This window comes from Spea bombifrons, chromosome 4 (genome assembly GCF_027358695.1).
Source record: "Spea bombifrons isolate aSpeBom1 chromosome 4, aSpeBom1.2.pri, whole genome shotgun sequence".
Taxonomy (NCBI): domain Eukaryota; kingdom Metazoa; phylum Chordata; class Amphibia; order Anura; family Pelobatidae; genus Spea; species Spea bombifrons.
In genome coordinates, this window is record NC_071090.1 from 107,221,348 (window position 1) to 107,246,140 (window position 24,793).

At 43.5% G+C, this 24,793-nt stretch overlaps 1 protein-coding gene and 5 non-coding genes across 6 annotated transcripts; all 6 read right to left on the reverse strand.

The window, feature by feature from the left end:
* Positions 1–246: 246 nt before the first annotated feature.
* GAL3ST4 (galactose-3-O-sulfotransferase 4) lies at positions 247–14,606 on the reverse strand. Its single transcript, XM_053462882.1, has 4 exons — positions 13,756–14,606; positions 3,145–3,255; positions 2,559–2,847; positions 247–1,606 (listed from the first exon to the last, which is right to left on the reverse strand). The coding sequence occupies exons 2-4, from the start codon at positions 3,249–3,251 to the stop codon at positions 779–781; spliced, it is 1,224 nt and encodes a 407-aa protein (XP_053318857.1). The 5' UTR covers positions 3,252–3,255; positions 13,756–14,606; the 3' UTR covers positions 247–778.
* A 2,803-nt stretch (positions 14,607–17,409) lies between these two features.
* TRNAG-UCC (transfer RNA glycine (anticodon UCC)) lies at positions 17,410–17,481 on the reverse strand. Its single transcript has one exon. It is a non-coding gene; the product is annotated as a tRNA-Gly (tRNA).
* A 598-nt stretch (positions 17,482–18,079) lies between these two features.
* On the reverse strand, positions 18,080–18,151 carry TRNAG-UCC (transfer RNA glycine (anticodon UCC)). Its single transcript has one exon. It is a non-coding gene; the product is annotated as a tRNA-Gly (tRNA).
* A 598-nt stretch (positions 18,152–18,749) lies between these two features.
* On the reverse strand, positions 18,750–18,821 carry TRNAG-UCC (transfer RNA glycine (anticodon UCC)). The gene has a single exon. It is a non-coding gene; the product is annotated as a tRNA-Gly (tRNA).
* A 679-nt stretch (positions 18,822–19,500) lies between these two features.
* On the reverse strand, positions 19,501–19,572 carry TRNAG-UCC (transfer RNA glycine (anticodon UCC)). The gene has a single exon. It is a non-coding gene; the product is annotated as a tRNA-Gly (tRNA).
* A 682-nt stretch (positions 19,573–20,254) lies between these two features.
* On the reverse strand, positions 20,255–20,326 carry TRNAG-UCC (transfer RNA glycine (anticodon UCC)). Its single transcript has one exon. It is a non-coding gene; the product is annotated as a tRNA-Gly (tRNA).
* Positions 20,327–24,793: the final 4,467 nt, after the last annotated feature.

The window sequence follows — 24,793 nt, forward strand, 5'->3', positions numbered from 1 at the left end:
CTGTGAGAAGAAAATCACACTCCATGCCATGGCCTCCTAAAACACTGTAGCCATTTGTGACCTCACATTTTTTTTGTGATCAAGCCTTTAATATTCGGCATATATTTTGGGGTGTTTTTGGTTTTTTTTTGGAAGCCGCAACGCACATGGACCTCGTATCTCTGATTATTACGCGGACCCGATGACTCTCCCCTGATCCCAGAAATTTTCCCGGTCCGTGGCCGCAGAAAAAAATATCACGTGGCGGCATGTAAAAAGCTTTGTGTTTACTACACAGGAATGTACAAATCTCTATAAATATATAATGATTTACCTCACAAAAAAATAATTTCTAGAACAAAATACGATTTGCTTAAAGTGAGCCTCACCCAAGGAATGTCAATCTGATTCGGAAAAAATGTCTAAGTCACTATTAAAAGGAAGTCCCGATCATTAGAGTGCAGTAAGAAGCTTCACCCATTTCAGGGTGATCTGGCAGAAGAAGACGACGTCTTACATTTTGGGGGCAGCAGTCACGTCAGGATGCAGTCAAGGTCTTGAAACCTCAAGTACGACGGAAGAGGTCTCATTGTACAATCTTTCCAGTGATTAGGATTGTTCGGTCAATGTCAGCAGCATCTTCTCCGTCTTTAACGAGAAGTCACGTATAAGGGACGGAAGACCAACTAGAAGGCTAGGATCTAGAAGGCTCTTCTATCTCTTAAAATCACCTTCATAGAATTACTAGTGTTATTCCCTTATTACATTTTTACTTCCAATGTTCTAGACACTGACGTGTTCAACCCCCTTTAGCTTTCGCTGGAGTCGCTGCTGGTTCTGACCCATTTCGAGTACCGGTTGGGAACTGTCGCGCATCCAAAAGGTCCTTGTATTGAAGTTCTGGGGTCACCATTTGGACGCACTGGGTTCTGGTGCTGGGAATGAGATCTTTCTTTATCGCCCATCCCATGATTTTTTCTTGTCCAAACTGGAAAGGCTTGATGGCTTCATCCTTAATGTCCTCAGCCTTCACAGGTTCCAAGCCTTCAAGGCATAACTCAGCCAGTTGTCGTCTCCTCTCTCTTAGCTCTTTCACTTCTTTGTCCATTCTTTCTCTACCAAAATGTTGCACTTTCTCCCAAAATGTTCGGTTAAAGTAGGTATACAGGTACCAGTCTAGTGCATTCCAGGCTCGTAACCTCTCTACGTCCCCGCGCTCAAGTGGCTTGGAAGCCCCACGAATGTTGAGCTTGAAACTCACCACATCGTCTAACCCCCAGCATAATTGGTCCTTCAGGAGAATCATCGACTCATCAAAGTGCTCAGCAAGCAGGACCAGATGAAAAGTTCCTTCAACAGCCCGGGCTCCTGCTTTGGCCAGAGCTTCTGTGAACGTTGCATCTGGATTGAATCCCAGGTCGAACCATAGAAGGTTGCGAGCGTAGTGGTTGGATCTCTCTCCCCTCCGGTAATATTTGGACGGGTTGGTGATAAATGCCTGGAAACTGGGAGACTTCTTGAAGGCAGAGGACACGGAACGGTAATAAGAGAACGAAGACTCAGCCATGGTGGCCGGATCTCGGAGGATTGTGAAATAAAAAGAGTCTGGAGGCATTATCTTCCGGACCTGGAGGGAAAAACATAACTTGCTTTAGACACATGTTTATGTTAACATTAGTAAACTTTTGGTGCACCTTCTTCAGTATACTTTCTCAACATTATTCTACATTTACATGGACCTATCTTTTGCAACTGCCTTCATGAACGACTACTGCATGAATAAGGGGCATGTACAATCTAGATTGTGGTCCCCCCCCTTAACATTTTTATCATATATCCAGAATATTCACCACTTTTTACAGTAATAATAATAAGAGTGGCCATCTCAGTGAACGCTCAATTTGATTGGTGGCATTGGATGTCCTCCTTGCTCAGTAACCCTTTCACCACTAGGTGTCACTGATGCTCCAACAGGTATTTATTTGTTTTTATTATTTTTTATTTTATTTTAAGTTTAGCTATTTTATTATTATTATTATTATTATAACCAATAATACATATCCGTATAGACAACTAAATATTCTGTATTCTTGTATTTGTATATTTATCAGTAAATAAAAAAATATATTTAAAAAAGATATTTCTAATAAAATAATTATTCGAACAAAACTGATTTTCCCAGTAAAAATAATTAAAAAATAAATAAATAAAAATCCAATTTTTTTAAGAAAATCCATGTTCAAAATTAGAACATTTTGGGGGGGGGGTTGTTGGTAAAACTTTCTTTTTCCTTTCTCACATGCAGAATCTCAGAGTAGGCCCTCGTAAACGGATTTGACTAGTCATAGTCTGTAGCATATGACGTCATTTGTGATGTCATTAGCAAAAGCACACGTGCGAGCGACTTAATCTCAGAGATTAAGTCTTGTCTGTTTAATTGAGAAATTAAATTTGGCGTAAACAAAAAAATATCGCCTCTGAATTTCTTTTGTTTTTTTTTTGTTGTCATCAGACTCAAATGATCACTATGATGTCATCAAGCACTATTGCTGTCAATAATAAAAAGACACTGATAGTACCTCTGGCAGGTTGAACCTCATGTGGTGGCAGAGAATATCGTACGTGGGCTCGTTGAGTGCGTTGTACCCTTTCACGTGCCGCGAGTGGAACAGGTTGGGGTAGCTAAACTGATACTTCAAGGGCAAGGCAAACATTAACCCATTCCTGTCCCCGTAACGATGCAGCAAGTTTAATATTGTGCTCCCTGCTGTTTTGTGTGTCTTCAGGAACACAACGTGCCTCCTTGGATTGCATGTCCGGGAAGGGGCAGGGGACACGACGCGCAGGACGGAGACGCTCTGGGGTGGCCTGGCAAAAGAGAGACGATTGTGTGAGTTTTCCATACGTCTGCCCGCTTGGGTACCTTTTCATAACACATGCCAACCGCAAATATCTGTCGGCAGAATCCCCCATATGCAGGAACCTTGCCAAAGTTACTTTGCTCTGGATCATCAAACTGACACAGGTAACATATATATTTCATTTCACTACAATGCATGTATTTATTATCGGTCGATCTATTGATTTGCTGGAGCTTCCCCTTAAGTGTCCCATTCACCTCTCTACGGCAGCCCCAGCTGCCCCTACGGTGCATTTCTAACTCACCTCTTCAGAAAATGGGTTCCCAGGAGCTGAATCGTGAGTCCAATGGTCATCAGAACGACGAGACCCAACCCCAGGACATGTATCCTACATAACTGAAGTAACCTCATTGTCCTGCGGAAGGGAGAGATTAACGTGAGGATTAACATTATTTATATTGTAACATTACACCTGCTACAGCTGAGAGGAAGACACATATACATACATATTGGTCAAGTGAAGGAGATAGCCACATATAGGGCAGTGCTAGCCCCAGTATATTTGCGAGGGGTAGCGATTAGGCAGGGAGTAGAGTCGCTACTCCCTGGATACGACCCAGAAATCCACTAATCTGCTCTGATTTCACATCTGATGTTCAAATCTGGTGCGACCCCAGGTATGATGGGACACGTGCGGACACCACTTCATACCTGCGGCCCATCGCATGTTAGTTGAACAACTACAGAAAATGAGGAGTATCCCGGGTGATATACCTCTTCCGAAAATTCTAAGTGGAAATTTTTAAAAAAAAACCTTCAAAGTCAAGATTTGTTTTTTTTTGAAGAACTCTTTTTGCTGTGAAGGTTTGGGGGGGGGGTATAATCCAACCAGATGTGTAAAGGAAAATCCAACATTTTAATAACATGGTTCCCGGCAAAATTAGAGGAAGAAGAGTTGGAAGTATTTGGTGGAAGGGAAAGTAAGGCATCGCCAGAATTAAACTTTTTTTTACAAACATAACTTTTACATTAATGGATCAAACTGAAGTGAGAAGGTGTCCTCATTACATTAGATGATCGCCCAACAGTTTTAGAAGTCATTCCGAGATCATTAGTTGTCACCACTTAAAGTCATAGTTGGAGATTAGGAATTGTCTCCGGAAGTATCAGAATTATCAACTGATTATGTTTTTGATCGTTTCTATGCCAATAAACACCAACTATAAGTGGAAATTATCTTAATTAGCCTCATCTCATCAAACTGTTCCAACCAACACTCATACTTCAGGATGACGTCAGATGACAGGGTCCTTTGTCACTGATGACCACAAAACAACTCCAGGGAATTCTTCCTTATTAACAAAAGTGCTGTTGGATGCCACTCATTGTTCTTCGTCTCAAAACTATTTTAGAACTCACTGCTTCACAAGGTATACGCGTTCTATCAAGTTCTCATACCGAGGAACAAGACGGACAACTTTGAATCGAGGGCTTCAGGGCTTTTTGGACATCGAGAGCTTTTTAATTACAGAGTAGCCGTTCCTTCTGATTTCCCAAGACATCCAATGATCCGGGTTAACCCTCGGCGGAAAACAGTGGGGTCTGGAACCCGTTGAGTTCTCCAGCTGCGGAATGTTTAACCGAAGGTTTAATTAGGACCATGTGCAGAGGAGACTGTGTCATATTACCTCCGATGCAGCTCGTTACCCTGACCGGGTTTTCAGTTTAGGTTCGAGGAAGTTACGGAGCTGGTAACTATCAATGCACGTACGTACTGTGACACAATATTCCCCTAGAGGAGGTAAAGCTATTACAACCTTATGTTTCCTAGAAAACCTCTTACGGGGGGTTATCCTCTAGGACTATTATTTATCTACCCGTCTTTTTTTGTTGTTTATTACAAGGGATGGAGCATGATGATATAATTATGGTGTCATTTGAAACGGCTAAATAGAGTCCAGGGGCCACGTAGCCATGGCTAAAGCTGTGCATTGATCTCATGACACCCAGTTGTCCTGTATTCCACAGGACAGTCTCGGTTTTCAGTAGCTGCCCCACTTTTGCATGGGGGATGACAGGCCGGGCCAAGGAGCTGCAAAATCAATGCAGGTCTGTGTTGTTGTAGCCCAGACGTCCATTGAAGCTCCCATGTGGCCACCTCGCACGTTGTGTAGCCGATCACCGGAAGGGTGGCCTATCCATGACCATCCAGGATGTGCCACGCCCCTCCCTGCCACTGGCCACCACACCCAAACAGGTGGACACAAAGTGTTGGGGGGGGTGTCATCTATATTGCCCTCCAGGTTTGCCCCTCTCCCTTTCTTCTATATAAACATATGCACACATAGCACTAACATAACGTATGTGTTTAGGACCCCCCCCAACGAGTGCTGGCTTGATAATAAATATTTTAAGGTGCTGTTCCACTTAGATAAGACATTAATTGCACTCTCTAGGCCAATAAACCTTAGAAGACCTGTCGTTTTATTACTTCCTTGAAGGTTTAATCACATAAGAACGCCGAAAAGTTTAAGATGTTTTTTTTCATTTGTGTCACGTGACAATAAAGTGTTCCCGGCATAAATCATGTATAAGGAAAAGTTTATCAATGGTGAAAGAATTATTTTTAGGATGGGTTTGGGCACTCAACAGCTTGTAATGTTACAGATGTCTTCGAACTAACCATGGCGTTATTTTATCTTCAGCGGGTCACGGCCTTCTTCGGGTAGGTGCCCCCCAACGCATTTCACTTTGTGTACTGAAGCTTAATGTACATTGTCCACTAGTGTTTATTTCAGGGGAGGAGGAGGAGGAACACCAAGGCTGGGCGGAGGAGCACAGAAAGAATCACTTAATGCATTCCTGATACTCGGTAGGGTGTAGACATCACTTAACCGTTTCTGTAAGGACTGCACACACAGAGATCCGTTTGTCTGCCCGTGTTCTGCTATTAACTCGGGATTCTTCTGTTTACGGAATCATTAAGGAGACTTTCAGCATTTCCCAACTTCCAATATTTGCTGATCCTGACGAAAATCTAGGATACTAATAAAAACAACGATGTCTCTGGTGTCCTGTAGTTTTGGAGGCTAAAGATCAGATTTCTTCTTGGAAAAATACCCTAATTACCGTATTGGCTCGAATATACGCCGCACCTGAATATAGGCCGCACCCTTAAAGTTTGGTGCTATTTTAAACAAAACAGTATTTTTAACCCCTTAACGACAATCCACGTACATGTACGGGGTTGCCGTGCAACGAGATAACGACAATGCCCGTACATGTACGGGCTGCCGTTAAATAGCTGCATTGCCGCGATCGCGGCGTTTTCGCTTCCTAAGCATAAACGGTGTTACTGACATGCCTCAGTATCGAGGCATGTCAGTAACACTACCCCCCTACCCCGATTGCCGTCATTCACAGGATGGCATCAACAATAGATATGAGTTCATAGAGGGTCTATCCAGACCCTCTTGTGAACTCTCGAGCTCCTCCTGCAGGTTGAATGCAGGTACTGCATCCAACCATGCAAGGTCAATGGAGCCCAGCTCACTAATGAGTGATTAGTAAAAAAAAAAAAAAAAAAAAAAATGTAAAAAAAAAAAAATGTAAAAAAATGTTTAAAAAAAATAAAAATAATATGGTAAATCCCCACTGTCACCAAAAAAAAAAAAATAAAAAAAAATTAATAAGCAAGTCCTAAAATTCTTTATCTTTACAAAAATTCCAGCATGGAAAGAGTTAAAATATTGGCATTACAAATGCCCATAGGGTGTCTCGTATTAAAAAATGCATGAGTGGATGGGATAAATTGAATTGGCCGGGTTCAAAGGTGTCCCAAATATGGGACATGGGGGCAGTAGGATCAGATGTCTAAATGGCCAAAAAATACACACCTCACAAAGGCGGCCTTTTACCTCCCAAATAACCCAACAAACCCATGCATGTGGGGTATCACTGCGCTCAGGAGACGTTACTGAACACATATTGGGGTGTTGTTTGACACGGACATACACCAGGAGCGATAAATTTATATCTGAAGTACAACGTGTGTGAAAAAAATACAAAAAAATGTACTACCATAAAGTTTCACAAAGGCTGGTGGTAAAATTAGTGCATGGAAAGGGTAAAATTACCAGCATGTGAAATACCTTGGGGTGTCTAGTTTTTAAAAATATATGACTTGATGGGGTAAATTGCATTGGCTGGCTTCAAAGATACCCGAAATGGCACATGGGGGAAGAATTACCAGATTTGGAAAAAAAGGTTTTGAAATAGCAAAACGCTACCTGTACTTATTGCCCAATAACGTGCAGAAAAAAGCAAAAAAACATAAAAATATTGGGTATTTCTAAACCCAGGACAAATAGTAGAATCTATTTAGCAGGTTTTTTCATTCGTTTTTGCAGATGAGTAAAAGTTTTTTTGTTTAAAAAGTGAGAAAAAGTAATTTTTTAACAAAAAATCCCCATATTTTATCATTGTTTTTATAGTAAATTAGATGATATGATAAAATTAATGGTATCTAAAGAAAGCCCTGTTTGTCCTGAAAAAAACAATATATAATATGTGTGGGAGCATGAAACGAGAAAGAAGAAAATCACAGCTAAACAGTAACACTGAAAAATGTTAAAATAGCCTTTGTCCCACAATATACTACGAGTAATAACCCCTATTGTCCTTAAGGGGTTAAAGAAAAATCAGTGGAATGTAAAACAGTATTTTACCTGATAAACAGGAATACAGGTATTTTAACATTTTTGGTATCTATTATACGGTTTGTCAGCACATGTTATATATAAACAGAAGACCAATAGCCATTTTTAAGGTCCCCCCTTAATTCATAATGCACCTTACTTATAGATATGCCCCTCTGCCCCTAATATGCTTTACAACCCCAGATATGCTTTATGCCCCCTAGAAATGCCCACCTGCCCCCTAGAAATGCCCACGTGCCCCCCAGATATGGTTTATGCTCCCTAGAAGTGCCACTCTCCTTCCGGAGGTTGTGTAAGCGCATCGCGCAGATGTCCACGGCTGCCGGAGAGGAGGATCCAGGTCCCCTGCAGCGCTGCGGGGAATCTGGATCCTAACCCTTCTATTTACCCGCAGCAGGGATAAATGAAAAAGAAAAAAAAACACCCGGAACCGCATGTCCAGGCCGTCGGGCGTCACGAACTGCGCATCCCTGCGCTAAACCCCGAATATAGTCCGCAGCCCCACTTTAAAGACCTAAAGTGGAGGAAAAAAGTGCGGCCTATATTCGGGCCAATACGGTACTAATTTATGTCAATTAACACAATGTGAGACATTACTGTCCAGTGAGTGGTGTTCCCATCTAGTGAATGACATTACACCACAGTGAGTGGCACTCCCTTCCAGTGAGTGATGTTACACTACAGTGAGCGGCACTCCAGTGAGTAACATCACCCTCCAGGGAGTGGCATTACTCTCCAGTGAGTGTCACTTCCCTCTAGTGAGTAACATTACTCTCCAGTGAGTGGCACTTCCCTCTAGTGAGTAACATTACCCTCCAGTGAGTGGCACTCATCTCCAGTGAGTAAAATTCCCCTCCAGTAAATGATATAACCCCCCATTGAGTGATACCCCTAGTGAGTGACATTCCCCTCCATGAGTGACAATCCCCTCCATGAGTGACAATCCCCTCCATGAGTGACAATCCCTTCCAGCGCGTTCCACAAACCTCACGCCAATCAGAATTCCAAGGAGCGATCTCTTCAATATCTCTTGCAAAGAGTGAAATTCTTGTCAGTCGGCCAACAGACCCGTAAGCCCGGCACCCGGCAGCTCGACCCACATAAAAAATATCAGTAGGGCCGGTCATTCCTAGAAAAGGTTTACTCTCAGCACCAATCACAGGCAGCGCCCTCCCATGCGGCTCGCAGAGGGTTAATGCTGAGTTATCTCTGCAATGCTATCCTGGGGGGTATGAGCTTGAAAGTCTCAGCTTTCCCTCAGCTATTTTGGGCGCTCCTTTCCCCCTCGGCTCCCTCACCCTTCTGTGGGTTTCCCATATTCCTAAATCTGTCGTTACTCTCACTGCCGGCACGCTCACCCTTCCTTCCACCCCATCGACTGTCCCTTCCTCCAGCCCTGTTACTCCCGTCTGACCCGTACGCTTTTCCCGTACGGTGATACACAGCTGCAGGTTCATTAAATCTACGGACGCAGCTTCTGCACCCAGGTTCTATTTGGTCCCCAGGAACCCTCTCAAGTCTAAAAAAATCAAATTTTTATTAACTTTATTATGTTTTTTATATCAGCAGGCCACCCGGGACACAAATAAACCGTAGCAGATCCGCCGTTTAATTTAGATAGATGTAAAACCAACACGGATGCCTTTAAGTATGGTTTTAGGTTTCTCTGGCACCTATCTTGACTTCCAAGGATTCTGTCTTGTCTGGTCTGATGCCGGGAGACCGGTGCGAAGAAGAAGAAGTGGTAGCGATATTCCAGAAGGGATCAAAAGCTCAGCCAGGTAATTACGGGCCGGTGAGCCTGACATATCTGGCGGGGAAATCGCTTGAAAGCTTGATAAGGGATTACGTCGAGGAACATATGTTGTCCAATAACATCATTGATGAGAGACGACGCCGTTGTACGAAGGAGGGATCGTGTCAGATTAACTTAATTGGATTCTATGGAGAGGGGAGAAAACATATGGGCCGGGGGCTTTCAGTAGATGCGACTTATTTGGATTTTGTTTAAAGTTCCATAAGGCTGGATGGCAAGCTCACGGGCCGGGTTCTCCACTCCTGATGTGTCTGTATGTACCATGTATATTTGTCACGTACGTGTTAACTGCCCCAATTGAATTATACAGGGCTGCGTAACTTGTTGGCTCTTAATAAATAAAAAGTATAATAATAATAATAATGACACAAAATGATTGTTCAGTCTGAACTACACATTACTTCCCTCCAAGGAGATTCCTTCCAATTGGAAGCCCTGGGTGAGTTTTAATGTTGATAAATGCAAAGTTACGCATTTTGGGAAAATAAGTGGGTAAATTTGGGTTGCGTTTAAGGAAATCATTCAACGAAAAGGACTTTGGAATAAATGTCTGGCGACTGCTGGCCAGTAGGATATTGGCATGTATAAAAAGCAAGACTCTTCGGGCCACAGAGTAGGAAGGCAGCTGCAGAGCTGCAGCTTCTAGATTAGGTAAGTGCTTTATTTTTTGTTTCCGTTTCCAAGGATGCTTATAAAGTACCAGCAAAGTATACGGTCCCTTTAAGCAGCTGTTCTGGCACCTCAGGGGCCGTCTCAGAAGATTCAGAAGGGGGTGAGGCAGATTCTTTATAAAGTTATCCCGTATAGCCGTAATGTGGATTTAGTTGTATTTTTATATGTCTGATTATTTGTATGGCTTTATTTATATATCATGATTCTTTTCCTCTCTAGTGTACAGATAGGATCCCGCTATGTCTTTTCAGTTGGGGGCCCTAAAAACCTCAAGTTGACCCCGTAACAACTGTTTTTAAAGAAATTCTCCATGAGTTGGATAAGCAGAGTTTGCATCCCTGAACCGTGAAAAAAAAAAGAGCAGAATTGTCCCTTTCAATTATAGGATTAAAGCCTTTTAATAGATGGAAGTTTGCCAGGATTACCCCCGAGTCACGGGCATTTCAGGCTAATCCCTGGCTGCCGGGGCGAAGGGGCAGATTCTCAGGGTCATGTAGTCTGGGGTTGACTCAAACTGAGCTTTTTAATTGATGTTTTTTTTTCTATCGGAATGTCCCAGAGACCTGCTTTGGGACGTTCAGGATTTGCAACTGTCTCAGGGTTTTTGCCCCAATCTCAGGGCGAAGGGGCAGATTCTCAGGGTCACACAGTCTGGATCTGACTCCTTCCTGTTCTACGCGGCTGCAATCATCTATAAGACCCACAGTTGGTGCTTTTGCCACCAGTATGTTATGGCTGATATCCCTGCTTGAATTATTTAAGTGTCTTTTTAAATAACGAGAACTGGAATTAGAGCTTTTTCGATCACACATTTGGCGAGTCACTACATGGAATCTTCATGATGGGCTATCAAAGGGTTAATATGTCAAGAGTCTCATGGTCAGCTCATTTAGAAGGTTTGTAAGCAATAGGAAATACCTACTAAGCAATTAAATGGGGGTTCACATGAGCCAGGTGGGGGGATGATCTAATGACCAGCCTAGAAAGGGTCCGCCATTGCAGCTCTCACATGGCCACCTTGCGATGTTCTCCAGCTGAGCGCCGCCGAGTGGGTCTTCCGGTAATATGGGCTGTGGCCTCACCTGCTTCTGCCCCTACCACCACTGCCTCTGGCAAAAACCCCAACGCAGGCGCCCTGATTCAGCATAGGATCATCACCAAAGCGAAAAACCTGTCCAATACGTTTACCATACCCGAAACACCCTGCACATGCGCGAAAACGGGCACGAAAAAGTACACCTGCGTCAATTAACCCATCCAAAGCCAACAGGTGGCCTACTTATACGTTAGATCATATGCCAGCTGAAAGATGAGTAACATGCGTTCTTTTATTGCCCCCCGACATTCAGTTGGGTCGATAATGATGGCTGCAGGATGCAGCGCGTCGATGCGAGTGACCCCGGGACATTTCACGGCCAATTTCTGAGGAACGCAGCGAATGGCCATTAGAGTTCTACCATGTGATCTGTCACATGGCCTAGCCTGAATAGACACATTCATCGCAGAAGTTACAGAAACATCCAGCTTATATCTTAAAGGGACACAACAGCCATTATCTGCAACTTAATGCTTAAGATTGGAATGTCCCTTTAAATTAACTCTTTAATTTCTTTGATTACCCCCCCTCAGCTCTTTGGCCGAAAAACTCTCCAGCTTACCACTGCACACGTGCGCGATGCAGCTCTAACACTCGTGTACCTGCGCAGAAAGAGTTTCCATTGTTTTCAGTGGGAATGCTTTCTGGTCACTGATTGGCTGCTTCCAGTGGCGCCATAAGTGCCGTGAAAAAGGGCCAACGGAGTAGGCAGGGCACTGCAGCTTCTCTCAATTTTTTTGTCAACAAATAATACATATTTAAGTAATTTAATATGAATTATTCATTGGCGGAGCTGCGTAGGGGCGCTGGAGTATGGCAATAAAATATCCACATAGCAGATTATATAGAGTAGCTAGAAACAGACCGGTAGGAAGCAATTCTATAAGTATAGTCCACAATAACCTTATGTCCCTTAAAAAAATCAGTAAAGATGAGATAAAGCCATAATTGACCAATTCTTGAGGTTTTTTTTTAAAGTTCCTTCTAAAACGGGACACTCCAGTGGTTATATGCACTTTATTACATAGGATAGCTGAGTGGACCCTTTAAACTCCACGTGGTCCCCCTTGCAAATGCATGGAGGGATTCTACAGAACACCCCAGAGGTATCTGACTCTTACCCCAGCACCCCGGGTGTGCAGGAGATCCGTTCAGTCAAAGATCCACCTGTAGCCTATACTGTCTTCTAGATAAGGTTTGGACGATGGTAGAGTTTCAAGAGCTTCTTCATGTAGGCTGCCCATAATGTCTTCTTGTTCACATGTATTTTGCATTTAACATGTCAATGATTAATAATACATGCTTCTCATTGTATCCTTGTATCTGAACATTTCCCTAGGGTACAACTTCAGACACATGGAGAACCCTATAATTAGACCCTCATCCCTTTAATGTTTCTCATGTTCGCCGTCCATCATACGTGATCTCTGCCCCCACTACAGAAACCAGATAATTTCCAGATGTGGCCAAGGAGGACACATCTGGCTCACAGCTTGTTATTAACCTCTCGTCTCACAGAGAGCTGGGTGTAGAGTTTGGGAAGAAGTGGTCATCTAGAGCTAGTGGTCACCATAAAGAAAGATAGATATATTTTCTCTTCCCAATGCTATTACTTGTGTCCCGACCTAAAACATTTACTGCTCGTATCCACAAGTTTACCCACGCAGTTAGGGGCTGATCTAGACCCAACGGCACGCCAGCCATCTGGCAACCTAGTTTCTGCTGTCTCTATACACATTATTGGATCTTTTAGGGCTGTAGAACCCTGTGATACCCTCATACCCAGCAAACATTCTGAGCCCCTAGAGAAGAGAGATTATCAGAGGAGGAAAAAGGCAAAGATAAGTTTGGGACCCAACAAATCAATCTGTCTCTAGTAAAGCTGCCCAGGGTCTGCCGCCGGTCCTACTAATAGTTAGTTGATCACTTTATACTGGGAAGACAAAGAGATCAGAGGTCTCTGTAAGGCAGACCCTCTTGTGAGGGACAAGTCTACAATCTGTTGAAAAGCCATTAAAAAACTCCCGTTGTGACCTCACTTTACTGCGGACCACGGGCAAATAACTAGTAGGGCAGGCAGATTTATTTACAAACATCTGGCGAGTGAAAACCAATTTGGTAATTGGTGCAAAGTAAATATAGAGCTACGCGTACTTTGTATGAACAAGGATACGACTTTTATTCAAAGGTTATTGGCATATTAAGTCTCTTGGGCTCCATCTGGACCTATAAACCCCAGTGATGACTCCCCTTCCTTCCTTGTATCACAGGATCTGTGTATCCTGTGAATGAAACGCTCGGCAAACACTCTAACTCCTATTAACCGGGCCGTGTCGTCAAATAAAAATCTTGGCGGTGGCAGTTAGACAATTAACGCAGGCGCTCGGATCCAGTTTAATGCCATTTACAGGTGCAGCACATAAACTATCAATGTATACTGCCTATCTACAACATGTTCCATTATCTATCTATCTATCTATCTATCTATCTATCTATCTATCTATCTATCGATCTATCTATTTATCTGTCGGTCATCTGTCATGTATCTAAACAGTCTCTTTCTCCCCACTCCTTGCTGGTTAGCTGCCCCAACACATCTCTCATCTCACTCACCGGCCTCTGTTGAGTTGTTGAGTTGTCTGCCGCCTCTAGAAATTCCCCCGGAGCCTCATGTTCTTGTCTCTCTGTGTAGAGTTCAGATTCGGGATCACCTTCTCACCTCCCTGCAGGTGACATTCCTCCAGCTGTATCTGCCCCTGTGCCCTCACCTGCTCCCTGCCCTGACACAGGCCTCTGACATCCTGCTTCACTTATTCATCTGCCTGCGAACTTTACCATTCAATCTGTCACCCAAATACCCCGTCCCATATCGCTGCCTCAGAACCTCTTACTGTCTGCTGCCCTCTCCCCTTTCTGTCTCTTCTTCTGACTCTCTCTCTCTCTCGCTCTCTCTCACTCACTCACTTCTTCTTATAGAGCTCTCTCTTTCTTGTACACTGAGCTGACAACTACAAATGAGTCTCTTCTCTCTCACTCCTTCCCCTCTATTCCTCTCTGTTTCATTCCCTCCGCCTTTGCGCTCTCTCTCCTCCTCTTTCTCTACTTTTTCCTTCAGTTTTTCTTTCAATCTGACCCCCCACCTATTCCTATTGTGCCCCTTCTTCCTCCCTCCTTTCTTCCTTTTCTTCCTTTTTCTCTCTCTCCCTAATAATCCCTTCTTTGTTTATCCCTCTGTATCTCCCCTCTAGTGCCTTTATCCCTTTTGTCTTTTATCCATCTGCCCTCTCTAATCTACAACTTGTTTCTTCTCTGGATATTTTCCTCCACTCCTTCTCCTTTCCCTTTTTTCACTCCCACCTCTGTCTCCTTTTTGGTCGCCAATCTCAACCCCTTTTCTCCTCTCCTCTTACTTCCCCATCTGTCCTCAGAATTCTTTCCTAACAAAAGTGCTATTTAGTGATCCTGCCGTTATTCACCAGGAGAAGGGGGAGGGAGAGAGGGTGGAGGGGAGAAAAGAGAGTGTCTGAGTGGGGTGGGGGCAGACTCTCATCTCTGGACACATGAAACTTCCTGACTCTAATTCAACCTGAGGGGAGAGAGAGGGAGGGAGAGAGAGAGAAGAAAAAGAGAGAAAAACAGAGCTTGGAGAAGCAAACAAAGAGGAGAAGACCATGAGGAGAGAGTTTAAAAATGAACACGAGACCGCGGAAATTCTGCCCCCGCTCCAGAGACTGCTTTATTTAGTTAAAGAAATATTACATGTATTTATAGAGCGCCAAGCGATCCCGTAGCGCTGTTAGATTAGAGAGACGGTAAGAATGAATAATAACATTAAAACATAACATAGAATATATGTTAAGACAGAATGGTACAGAACTAGAAGTCGGCTTGGGGGTTGAGGGGGAATACGAATTATTATTTATTGTTTTATATAGCGCCATCAAATTCCGTAGCGCTGTACAATGGGTGGACAGGACATAACAAGTAATATGTAACATAACAACTTGGCTAACAGAGACAACAGGTGAGGAGGGCCCGGCTCAAGAGCTTACAGTCTAGAGGGAAAGACAGATTAAAGAAAATGTAATATAATATGTATTTACTGCTCAGCACTCCCATCAGATATGCTTTTCTCTGACTTTTAAATAATTCATATGTTATTCCATATCCCCCACCCAATTTTTTTCAATCTAGTCCTACGTCTGGCTCGGGTTTCCATGGCATTTATCTTTTAACCCCTTTGCAGCCAGTAATATGTCTCGGAGTCCCTGTACTAATTGGGGCGATTCTCTTTTTGTAGATGGAACCCCAAATTCATCTCCCCCCCCCCACAATATTATTCCCAATTCTTCCTTTTGCCTTACCTTACCAGATGCATTTTTAACTCTTCCTCTTCCAGGGTCACGCCACCCACGCTGTATAATAAGAACCTCAAGCGAAGATTAGCTCTAAGGAAAAAGAACTTATCCCTTTAAAGACCATCTGTGCCGGTGGCCGCACGCGGCTTTAATAGGCCGTGGGTATAAATATATAGCCTGCGAAATGCGTTACGAAATGGGATATGTAAACTTTTATGGTATTTAACAAGATCTGCTGCTCTGTTTCATGTCAAACATAAAAGAACAAATATGGAGCGTATCAAAGAGTATTTACACCTCTCTGTGGTTTTCTTTTTCGGTGACATTCTGAAATACCACAATCCTTTTTTTCTCGGGTGTATACAGCTTGGAGCTCCTTATGAATCTTAAGGCAATGTTGCATTACAATTATTCATATAGCGCCAGCAGATTCAGTAGCGCAGCTGCAGCAGGGAACAGTGAAAACATTTAACATGGACAATTTGAAACTGACGATAACATTAACGCACCTTAGAGCATATTGGGGTAACAGGAGAAGAAGGCCTGGGTCTTGAGAGCTTACAATCCGTTGGGTGGTTGAGGCTTGTTTAACTGGGGGGGCCCTGGCATTTTTTGTTACTGGTTGTTATAGCTGTAGAGGATCTCAGCAGTTTTTCATGGCCGTAACACTGATGTCCACTAGTTTCAGAACTGGAAGTAGGGGCCACATTACAAATTGTAGAATAGTTCACATTGACTACAACCTCCACACTGTGCTTAGTTTAACGGTACAAGCATGGGTGGCAAGGGCCTGGTGCTATCTTACCCTGGCTCTGATATCATTGTTTTTAGAGGTCAGGCTGGCAATTTGGTTTAGACAGCACGTGGAATTGACACCCATCCCAGGACATTCTTCAGGACAGCCCCAAAATGAAGAGGTGAGTCCCACACTCACCTATATCCCGACCTTTTTTTCTATATTCTATGTCCTGGAGAAGGCTATTACATTAGCGTATAGATCAAGCGATCAACCTCAACTTCACAGTTTCTACAAGGACTCACATGGATTGGACTCAACCCCAGTTGATTAAATGTATTGCAGCTAATTAACTTGTGTTTACAGCAAGTTGGCAGTCAGGTCACACATATCCCAACTTGCCTCCACAATAGAAAGTGGGTTAAAAAAAATAGGTATAGCTTGTACAAAAAGCTTGATACCAGGACAGGTGCCTCCTCAGTTGTTTTGCATCGAGAGGTTTTCTCCTGAAAGTTGTCTTCTAGCTTGATTTATAGATCCCATTTTTTAAATTGTAATCCGGTTTGTCAAGGAATCAGTGCCAGTATCCAACAAAGAGATTCCCAAGATCTTGCGTGATGACTCTTAAGCTCTCACATGGTAACCGTGCCTGGGAACTCTCTGGGTTTCTTCTGGAGACTCCAGGGGAAGCGCCGCTTCTTTACCTGTCTTTGTCCTGTCTCCTTTTGTCATACCCTTTGAATGTATGTACTTTAAGAAGTTCTGCTTAATTATTGGTGCTGTATAAAATAAAAGATAATAATAATGTCTGCTTTGAAGAAAGTGAAATGTTCTGTAGCCTGCAGATCCAAGGGTGGCCACAGGGGGCTGTAACGGGGTAATGCCGTCCCTGCCTTTGTTCCCCTGGGTTTTTATCTTGCATTTAATTAATTCATACCTCTCATGATGCCACATGGCCAATAAGAGGCATAGTGGGACAACTCGGTACAACAGCAGGACAGTACCTAGACTGGGCCTCTCTTAATCTCGCAATAATGTATTGTATTTATACATTTTAATTTATGAACCAATTTTGTCCTGTTGTACACATTATTGTGACTTTTAGGAATGTAGAAGACTGTGATACGCTCATACCAGAACTAGAAAAGCAGACAGGGGGAAAAAAAACACGCTTGCGTTGGCCGGGAATCGAACCCGGGTCAACTGCTTGGAAGGCAGCTATGCTCACCACTATACCACCAACGCAACTTACAGATGTTACAACACAAAAACATCTGTCTAGCAAAAGCATGTGACACAGACTCTTTAGCTCTTGCATGGTAACCGTGCCTGGGAACTCTCTGGGTTTCTTCTGGAGACTCTAGGGGAAGCGCCGCTTCTTTACCTGTCTTTGTCCTGTCTCCTTTTGTCATACCCTTTGAATGGATGTACTTTAGGAAGTTCTGCTTAATTGTTGGTGCTGTATAAAATAAAAGATAATAATAATGTCTACTTTGAAGAAAGTGAAATGTTCTGTAGCCTGCAGATCCAAGGGTGGCCACAGAGGGCTGTACCGGGGTAATGCCGTCCCTGCCTTTGTTCCACTGGGTTTTTATCTTGCATTTAATTAATTCATACCTCTCATGATGCCACATGGCCAATAAGGGGCATAGTGGGACAACTCGGTACAACAGCAGGACAGTACCTAGACTGGGCCTCTCTTAATCTCGCAATAATGTATTGTATTTTAATTTATGAACCAATTTTGTCCTGTTGTACACATTATTGTGACATTTAGGTATGTAGAAGACTGTGATACACTCATACCAGAACCAGAAAAGCAGACAGGGAAAAAAAAATTACATGCGTTGGCCGGGAATCGAACCCGGGTCAACTGCTTGGAAGGCAGCTATGCTCACCACTATACCACCAACGCAACTTACAGATGTTACAACACAAAAACATCTGTCTAGCAAAAGCATGTGACGCAGACTCTTTAGCTCTTGCATGGTAACCATGCCTGGGAACTCTCTGGGTTTCTTCTGGAGACTCCAGGGGAAGCGCCGCTTCTTTACCTGTCTTTGTCCTGTCTCCTTTTGTCATACCCTTTGAATGGATGTACTTTAGGAAGTTCTGCTTAATTGTTGGTGCTGTATAAAATAAAAGATAATAATAATGTCTGCTTTGAAGAAAGTGAAAAGTTCTGTAGCCTGCAGATCCAAGTGTGGCCACAGAGGGCTGTACAGGGGTAATGCCGTCCCTGCCTTTGTTCCCCTGGGTTTTTATCTTGCATTTAATTAATTCATACCTCTCATGATGCCACATGGCCAATAAGGGGCATAGTGGGACAACTCGGTACAACAGCAGGACAGTACCTTGACTGGGCCTCTCTTAATCTCGCAATAATGTATTGTATTTTAATTTATGAACCAATTTTGTCCTGTTGTACACATTATTGTGACTTTTAGGTATGTAGAAGACTGTGATACGCTCATACCAGAACCAGAAAAGCAGACAGGGAAAAAAAAAATGCTTGCGTTGGCCGGGAATCGAACCCAGGTCAACTGCTTGGAAGGCAGCTATGCTCACCACTATACCACCAACGCAACTTACAGATGTGCAAACACAAAAACATCTGTTTAGCAAAAGCATGTGACACAGACTCTTTAGCTCTTGCATGGGAACCGTGCCTGGGAACTCTCTGGGTTTCTTCCGGAGGCTCCAGGGGAATCGCCCTGGAGCCTCCGGAAGAAACCCAGAGGTTTCTTTACCTGTCTTTGTCACTTCTCCTTTCGTCATATCCTTTGAATGGATGTACTTTAGGAAGTTCTGCTTAATTGTTGGTGCTGTATAAAATAAAAGATAATAATAATGTCTGCTTTGAAGAAAGTGAAATGTTCTGTAGCCTGCAGATCCAAGGGTGGCCACAGGGGGCTGTACAGGGGTAATGCCGTCCCTGCCTTTGTTCCCCTGGGTTTTCTTTCCTGCATATGTGCAAACCTTACACTCCTCTTAGAACTGTTATTATCCTTTTTATCTTGCATTTAATTAATTCATACCGCTCATGATGCCACATGGCCAATAAGGGGCATAGTGGGACAACTCGGTACAACAGCAGGACAGTACCTAGACTGGGCCTCTCTTAATCTCGCAATAATGTATTGTATTTTAATTTATGAACCAATTTTGTCCTGTTGTACACATTATTGTGACTTTTAGGTATGTAGAAGACTGTGATACGCTCATACCAGAACCAGAAAAGCAGACAGGGAAAAAAAAAATGCTTGCGTTGGCCGGGAATCGAACCCGGGTCAACTGCTTGGAAGGCAGCTATGCTCACCACTATACCACCAACGCAACTTACAGATGTGCAAACACAAAAACATCTGTTTAGCAAAAGCATGTGACACAGACTCTTTAGCTCTTGCATGGGAACCATGCCTGGGAACTCTCTGGGTTTCTCCCGGAGGCTCCAGGGGAATCGCCCTGGAGCCTCCGGAAGAAACCCAGAGGTTTCTTTACCTGTCTTTGTCACTTCTCCTTTCGTCATATCCTTTGAATGGATGTACTTTAGGAAGTTCTGCTTAATTGTTGGTGCTGTATAAAATAAAAGATAATAATAATGTCTGCTTTGAAGAAAGTGAAATGTTCTGTAGCCTGTAGATCCAAGGGTGGCCACAGGGGGCTGTACAGGGGTAATGCCGTCCCTGCCTTTGTTCCCCTGGGTTTTCTTTCCTGCATATGTGCAAACCTTACACTCCTCTTAGAACTGTTATTATCCTTTTTATCTTGCATTTAATTAATTCATACCGCTCATGATGCCACATGGCCAATAAGGGGCGTAGTGGGACAACTCGGTACAACAGCAGGACAGTACCTAGACTGGGCCTCTCTTAATCTCGCAATAATGTATTGTATTTTAATTTATGAACCAATTTTGTCCTGTTGTACACATTATTGTGACTTTTAGGAATGTAGAAGACTGTGATACGCTCATACCAGAACTAGAAAAGCAGACAGGGGGGAAAAAAAACACACTTGCGTTGGCCGGGAATCGAACCCGGGTCAACTGCTTGGAAGGCAGCTATGCTCACCACTATACCACCAACGCAACTTACAGATGTTACAACACAAAAACATCTGTCTAGCAAAAGCATGTGACACAGCACTCTATAGGCAGTCAAAAGAGCTGGAAGCATAGCTCAGGCAGACAGTAAGCCATTTACAAGTCCCGACAAGGAGAAATATTTACGTAACTGCCTATTAACAACTTCACAGGATTTCATGATGAAAGAAAATACATTTCTACTCATAGGGAAAGACTTAGTTCTTAGTAACCTTCGATGGTCCATCCTCTGGGTGGACCTCCCATAGCTTTGCTTAAAGCCCTGGAGGCTGTAGGTCCTCGTGAAACCCTGAAATAGCAATCAATGGCACGCATCTATGTTAACGCTCTCCTTGATGGACATGCTTTAGAGCCTGGCCCGAGTAAAAAACCTAAAAAAATGGACTTATGGGGAGGAAACGCAGGGATTTAAGACTCAAGGGAGGACTGGACAAACTAAACATGTCCTTGATGGACATGCTTTAGAGCCTGGCCCGAGTAAAAAACCTAAAAAAATGGACTTATGGGGAGGAAACGCAGGGATTTAAGACTCAAGGGAGGACTGGACAAACTAAACATTTGTGACCCGTGTTCACCCCATGGTAGTCTCACACTCTGAACTTATGTTTATAATAACAGTTCCTAAAAGGGATACCTTTAGGGCCAACACAAGAAATGATACCATTTTTGTAAGAAGAAGAAAGTATGGCAAGACTATAGATTATGGTATAAATAAATATGATCTTTACATTTTGAGCACTAAGGGCAGCAGTCACTTTGACAGATTTTGGTATAACTTGTGCATTCGTACAAATTTTAATTTTACCAAAACTTGCCAGTTTTTTTAGTTTGCGCTCATGTCTGAAAATGGAGGGGCCACAGACAAAACCAACAAACAAAAAATCATCTTGAAAAAAAAAGGAGGGGACAGAATCATCTAAAGAGATGTTAAGCTAACAAAGCTCTCCTAGTTTTATCGGAGTCTGTACAGGCATTTAAACAGCCACTGGATGAATACTTCCAAAAACATAATATTCAGGGATATCATTTTTTATTATGGGGAAACAGCTTCTTGATCCAAGGAGAGATCCGACTGCCATTCTGGGGTCAAGAAGGATTTTTTTCTCCCTAGTTTTGTTTTTTTTTTGCCTTCTTTTTGATCAACAGCAATTAACAAATATGGGAAAGGCTGAACTTGATGGACGCATGTCTTTCTTCAGCCTATGTAACTATGTAACTTTTTATAGCCTCCCATGATCTCTGCTCACAAGCCCCGTCTCTCCTTTTGATGCTAAAGTCTGTTGGCCATCCCACCCTGGCCCAATTACTGATATGCCATGTGCAGTCAAACAGCCCCTTCATCAATGCTGAATCATCTGAACTCTAGAGCCCAAACGCCTCTACCCTGAACTCATGACTCCGTCTCTTCATGAATTCCCATGTACACAAAACAGGCATGTCAACTAACACCATCATGCTCTATATATGTAACGGCCACTCCATGAACCGGCATGCAGCCCTTAAGTTAACGTTTAATACCAGCTCAGTTCTAATTCGAGAAACCGGCAGCAGGTTCATGTTCCCAGTTTTGTACTGAGAATGTTCTAACCGGTTCTCAAATGTGGGCACCTCTCTCCCTTATCCGTTACTCCCCTTTGTGTCAGATACTGCATAATGGACACTTTATAACTCTGTACCGCTTCACCTGTAACCTCTTGTTCCAAGATTTCCACCATTCAATATTAGAAGGATCGGATACATCTCCTCCCTCCATCCAGGGTAGAAAGGAACGCTTTGGAGATTGAAATCAGAGAAGTAGCAGACATGGCCAAGCTCTGTGCCCCGTGGGATGCCAGGATCTGTGCTCTGTACCCCGTTGATGCCAGGCTGCTTATCGCATCACATCCCGCATTCCACACGCTCAGGTCTCCAACCTGCGTTCTGCGTCCTAATTCTATCGATATAAGTTGATATAAATCGTGTATAATCAGATGCTCTGAAATGTCAATCTAACAAAAGTACTATAACTGGCACAAGTTTGGGGAGAAACCACCAGTTTATCCCCCCCAACCACCACCCCCAAAAACTCAAAGGGCATGTCCACACATTAAATAAATATAATTAAAAAAAAAACGTGGTTAGACTGCTGTCAGAATATGCACCATTGCCACAACAGCAGCTCATTAATTAATTCACTTCATAAAACTTTATCAGACATCGTTTACACTTACACTCAAGCAGGGGCAACAAATAGCCTTGTCTTTAGGGTCCAGTTACCAGACACATGAGGACCTACCGGTTGGCTTCGCCAGGCATCCTCTTCTGAGGCTTAAACCCACGCCAGCACACCCCCATGGGCGTAGGGACCCCTAAAAATCTGGGCATAGCATTTTTATTGGCAGGATATATTCTTGAATTCTGTCCTTCAAGGCATCCAGTCCCTCCTTACTTTTCCTGCCCCTGAGTTTGTGTTTCTCTAAGCATTATGAGCCTCACGTGGTGCTGTAGTTTTTGCTGCTTGCGTTACCATGGTAACATGCAAATAAGGCACCCATAGGACCAGAATCCTCGTGGTGAGACAGTTGGGTGAAGCGCTGCCTGCTGCCTCTGTAAAACAATGCATGCCTAATTTATCTGGAGGGTATTTCTCCATTATCCACCCCCTTCATGATTTCCTGGGGGGGGGATCTACCTCCCCCCGGTTCCTACGCCCATGCGCAGCCCTCGTTACCATTAAAAAAGAACAACTCCAACATGTTGACATCAATTACCGATCTTTCTTGATAAAAAAAAAACTTTTGGTATTTAGTTGCCAAGTTTCTGTCTGAGTAGCGATAGCTTTTTGGCACAGTAGCCTACTTTAACTACCATAAAGTCGACTTGTGACCGTGGATCTGCCCTCGTTTTATTTTTGTTTTCTTAGCCCTTGAACTGTCAGAGATTATTTTTTTTCTTTTCTTTTTTTTCTTCGCATTATTGTCTTTCTTTTTTTTTTTTTTTTGAAATATATTTATTCAAGGGTTTTGAAATAAGGGTACAGAAAAAAAAAAGAGGGTAAGGGGGAAGAACAATACATTCCAATAAACCACTCGCAGGTGGTAAAGGCAGTTCGTTTTACACTCGATCACCAGTACAGTAAAATCGTACGGAGCATACGGAAGAGACAGTAAACCCGGTGAGAGAGAAAACTACCAGAGTAAAGAAAAGTAGAAGAAAAGAGAAGAGGAAGGAGGATAGAGACAACAGGGAATTGTGACACAATACCCAAGCCACAATGACCTAGGAAGGGACGAGTAGTCCTGTGAGAACTCAGAGAAGGAAAACACTGTATGGAATCAGTAAATTAAGAGACCCCACACATAAGGGTGACACGAGCATAAAAATAAAAAGCGGTGAGAAAAAAAAAAGAAATATGTAATCAGCACGGGTGAGAATCACTGTAAACGCTAACTGAAGCGAATGGTGTACAGGTGTGTATGTCTCAGTGAGGGGGAAGGACTTCCACCACAGGGAGGCGACAAGTCCGCTATCTGGTGGAATCTCCCGTGGACGAAGTGTAACGCAGCCAAGGGGACCAAGTGGCGAGCTACAGGTGATACTTTTTACCCAAGCTAAAGGTAAGTTCCTCCAAGCTACGGATACGTTCAACCTCTACTATCCACTCCTGCAAAGTAGGAGGTTCAGGTTGCCTCCAGCGCCTGGGAATGAGTGCTTTCGCCGCATTGAGGAGGTGCGGTATAAGGGAAAATTTGTATTTCCGAAAAGACAATGGCGCAAGGTGGAAAAGGACAATTTCAGGAGTGCAAGATATCTCAATAGAGGTGAGTACCCTAACCATCTGTGTCACGTTAGACCAGAAGGTCTTGATTTTAGGGCATGTCCACCATATATGGGCAGGGGTAGCGGGTGAGCAACCACATCGCCAACAGTTAGCTGATTGTGCAGGGACCATTTTATGAAGTGTATCAGGCGTCAGAAGCCATCTACACAGTAGCTTAAAATTCAGGAGGTGGAGATAGGAGTCAGGGGACGAGGAGGACATCATAGACGCCGCCCTGCGCCACTGCTGAGGGGAAAGTACACAGCCGAGGTCCCGCTCCCAAGCTCTCATATAGAAGGGAGGCGAGCTGTACATGGCCCTACGAATCAAATCATGAAAGGTGGAGAACGGTCTAGTAACCCCTTTATGAGTGGTACACATCTTTTCAAAGGAAGTGTATTGGAGGCCAGGAGCTGTGTGGCGGAGCAGAGGAGTAGCAAAATGACGCATCTGTTGATACAAGAAAGCAATATTACCAGAGCTCCCCTTGTCCCCCAACAGGGAAGGCAGCGACTTAACACCCCCGTCGTCCACTATATCATGCAGAGAGACATAAGGAGCCTTAGGATCCTGAAAGGAGCCCAAACCCCCAACACCAGGGGGAAAAAGGGGATTATGGGAGATCGGAGTGAGTGGGGAACTGGCCCGAAGAC